The sequence below is a fragment of the Ostrinia furnacalis genome, unplaced genomic scaffold (genome assembly GCF_004193835.3).
Source record: "Ostrinia furnacalis isolate ACB-3 unplaced genomic scaffold, ASM419383v2 OfSCF2373, whole genome shotgun sequence".
NCBI lineage: Eukaryota > Metazoa > Arthropoda > Insecta > Lepidoptera > Crambidae > Ostrinia > Ostrinia furnacalis.
In genome coordinates this window covers 1-2,580 of record NW_021132612.1, presented here as the reverse complement: position 1 = coordinate 2,580, position 2,580 = coordinate 1, and the positions used below count along the sequence as shown (strand labels likewise).

General features: G+C 37.5%; 1 protein-coding gene and 1 long non-coding RNA gene across 3 annotated transcripts; one reads left to right on the top strand and one right to left on the bottom strand.

Moving 5' to 3' along the window:
• Nucleotides 1-7: 7 nt before the first annotated feature.
• Nucleotides 8-2,380, top strand: LOC114355217 (uncharacterized). 2 transcript variants are annotated; one of them, XM_028307927.1, is made up of 4 exons: nt 8-1,191; nt 1,301-1,319; nt 1,715-1,801; nt 2,081-2,380. In XM_028307927.1, the coding sequence occupies exons 2-4, from the start codon at nt 1,306-1,308 to the stop codon at nt 2,367-2,369; spliced, it is 390 nt and encodes a 129-aa protein (XP_028163728.1). In that variant the 5' UTR covers nt 8-1,191; nt 1,301-1,305; the 3' UTR covers nt 2,370-2,380. The 2 variants fall into 2 exon arrangements, with proteins under 2 accessions (XP_028163728.1, XP_028163727.1); XM_028307926.1 differs by having other exon boundaries at nt 8-1,319.
• LOC114355218 (uncharacterized) lies at nt 360-1,722 on the bottom strand. The gene is made up of 2 exons (XR_003656090.1): nt 1,554-1,722; nt 360-1,486 (listed from the first exon to the last, which is right to left on the bottom strand). It is a non-coding gene; the product is annotated as an uncharacterized LOC114355218 (long non-coding RNA).
• Nucleotides 2,381-2,580: the final 200 nt, after the last annotated feature.

Here is a 2,580-nt window from a genome sequence, read left to right as displayed (position 1 = left end):
GTAAGTAGAAAAACAGTAATGATGATAGGTTATGTATTAGTTTATATCCCAGTTAATTCCAGTAGCTAAGGCTGATTAAGTTACAAAATCAAAAAAGTCACTGGCCAGTTAATAATATCATCAACAACATTGCAAAAAAAAACTATTGCTGCAATGAAACCAAAGTAGGCACTTACACTGAATTCACCGAGTGCGCCATAATAAAATTGTCTGTAACAAACATAATAACAAAGCTATAAATATCAATAACACACATAGTTATATTTTGTTTTATTCACAAGTTGAAATAAATCAAACAATAAGTACTTACACGCCAAGTTTGAAATATAACAAATAACAATTCCTTCGTTTTCCTTCACACTACACTCTACTCTGACGCCATCTATCGGAATATTAACGCAATGTGACGACGCGAGCCGCCTTAGAGGCGTTTCCGTTTACTCAAAACCGTAATTTTTATTTTTAAAAGTAGGTACTTAAAATATTTTGATTGATGTCGCAAATTTAAGGACATTAAATCATTATTTAACATGTTTTTATAATGTTGTACTACATTTAAAAATAACTCCAAGTCGTCCATTCCTATTTACAAAACATTTCTTGATAGTTTCCGGTCTAGTTTTGATGATGTTGGCAATACCTACACGTCGACGTCCCGGTCTAGTTTTTTTTTAATACGATGTTTTACGGCTCTGGGTACTAAGAAATAGTTTCTTCCATAGATTAGACAGAGACTAGTTTTATCCGACGATTGGTAGATTCATTTTAAAGTTAACCCAATGTATTTAGTTTTTCTTCTTATAATTAAATTTTATTTATAATAAAAAATCTGTTGACTTCGAGTAATCACATGAAATATATAAATAATTACCCTCCTAAAAGGTTACAGTCTAACAACTGAAACGTCAAGCGGAAAAAATCCTTGATATATTAAATTAATTCAAAGGTATCGGTAATAATCAAGAACAAAATGAAATTTTACATAATATGTTCCTGGAAAATAATAAAAACAAATTATATTATCTGTGCAATAACCATACTCCTGGCTTAAAAGAGCTTGCACCCAGAGCCGTAAAACACTATAGGTACATATAAAAAAAAACCCACTCCATCTTTGAAACTTGATCAAATTTGATGAACGAACTTTTAACTAAGTTGCAGTCTTGTGGTGTTCGGGTTAAATTACATAATGTAAGTATTTTACCTGTATTAAATCGAAAAAATAATAAATATCGAGTATCTGCTTATGATTATTTGGATCAGTTATTACCTGTAATAACAATATTTTCTTCTTTTTCAGAAAATATGGGCGCATGCTGGTATGTACCTATTTTTAATGGTTTAAATTGCGTGGATTGTTAAGATAATTATAATGGTCAATTTGACAACTAACTAACACCATTACACCATGTTGCTCCTACTTGGATTTTGAATGGTTTTAACGAATGAATGTGGAATGTTTTCGTTGGTTTGGTTAATTCCTAACCTATAATAATTGTGTGTTCTTATCGACTGAATGTGCAGTGGACACTTCGGTTTGGCTCATTCCTAACCTATTTGCATTGTGTGCTCATATCGACTGAATGTGCAGTGGAATATTTTACAACACGTCGTGGTTTGGCTCATTCCTAACCTATTTGCATTGTGTGCTCGCAATTAACAACTATGTTGCTTTATTTGTTTTTTTTTTCGAGTGTATGTGTTTGATTTTTAGCTCCGGCGGTGGCTGGTGGAGCCGGTGGTGCTGGGACGGCGGAGTCCCTGGCTCAGCTGTGGGCGAAGGCGGCGGTGGCGTCGAGTGGTAAGTCAAATTTAATTTTCTTTTTAAATTATGATACTGACGATAATTATTTATTTATTTAAGTAGGTAGGTACCATAAACGAACAATAATAGGTACCTACTGTGAAGTTATGATCAAGCAACTTTAACTTGTATAAAATAAATAATTGTGGTATGGCAGATAGGAGTTCCTGGCTCTAGAGTGAGATATATAATATACTTGTTCCCAGCTGCTGTGGGACAGTGCTTACTATTATCTCAAGGCTACCCACTAATTATCGTTTTTATTTTGTCTTTTAGTGAGGCGAACGAGGAGACGCCGCTGCTGCCGGCTCCGCCGAGCCCGGGCCAGCAGAGGGCCCTACAACTAAGGGCAGAGGAGCGGGGCCGGCGAGTGGAGGAGCGGGCCCGGACAGCCGCCCGCCTCCACAAGATGCGCCAGAGCGGGCGCGCGTTTCGGCCGCTCCACGAGCGCCCGCCCGAGCGCCGCCAGCTGAGCGACGCGGAGCTGCGGGAGCTGCAGGCGGCGTGGCGGCGCGCCGTGCAGTCGGCCGAACGCCGCCTTGCGGCGCAAATTAATAAATTTTAGGAGCTTTATACGAGTTGAAGTGTTTAAATGCAGTCATTAAACACTTCAACTCGTATAAAGCTCTTTGAAAAAGAATAAATGAACTTTTTTTAAAATGTTTTTTTAATGGCTTTTAACTCCTTGCAGCTAGGTAGGTAGGGCCAGTACGAACAAACTAGACGAGTACCTACCTAGTTTTCAAGTTAATACAAGGTATGATTTGTAATTAAAA

What these genes read in the sequence shown, in the direction of transcription:
- LOC114355217 (XM_028307926.1), top strand. Translation starts at nt 1,135, where the DNA reads ATGAACGAACTTTTAACTAAGTTGCAGTCTTGTGGTGTTCGGGTTAAA. An exon ending in GAAAATATGGGCGCATGCTG is followed by an intron (nt 1,320 to 1,714) that starts GTATGTACCTAT and finishes TTTGATTTTTAG; the next exon opens with CTCCGGCGGTGGCTGGTGGA. An exon ending in GGCGGCGGTGGCGTCGAGTG is followed by an intron (nt 1,802 to 2,080) that starts GTAAGTCAAATT and finishes TTTGTCTTTTAG; the next exon opens with TGAGGCGAACGAGGAGACGC.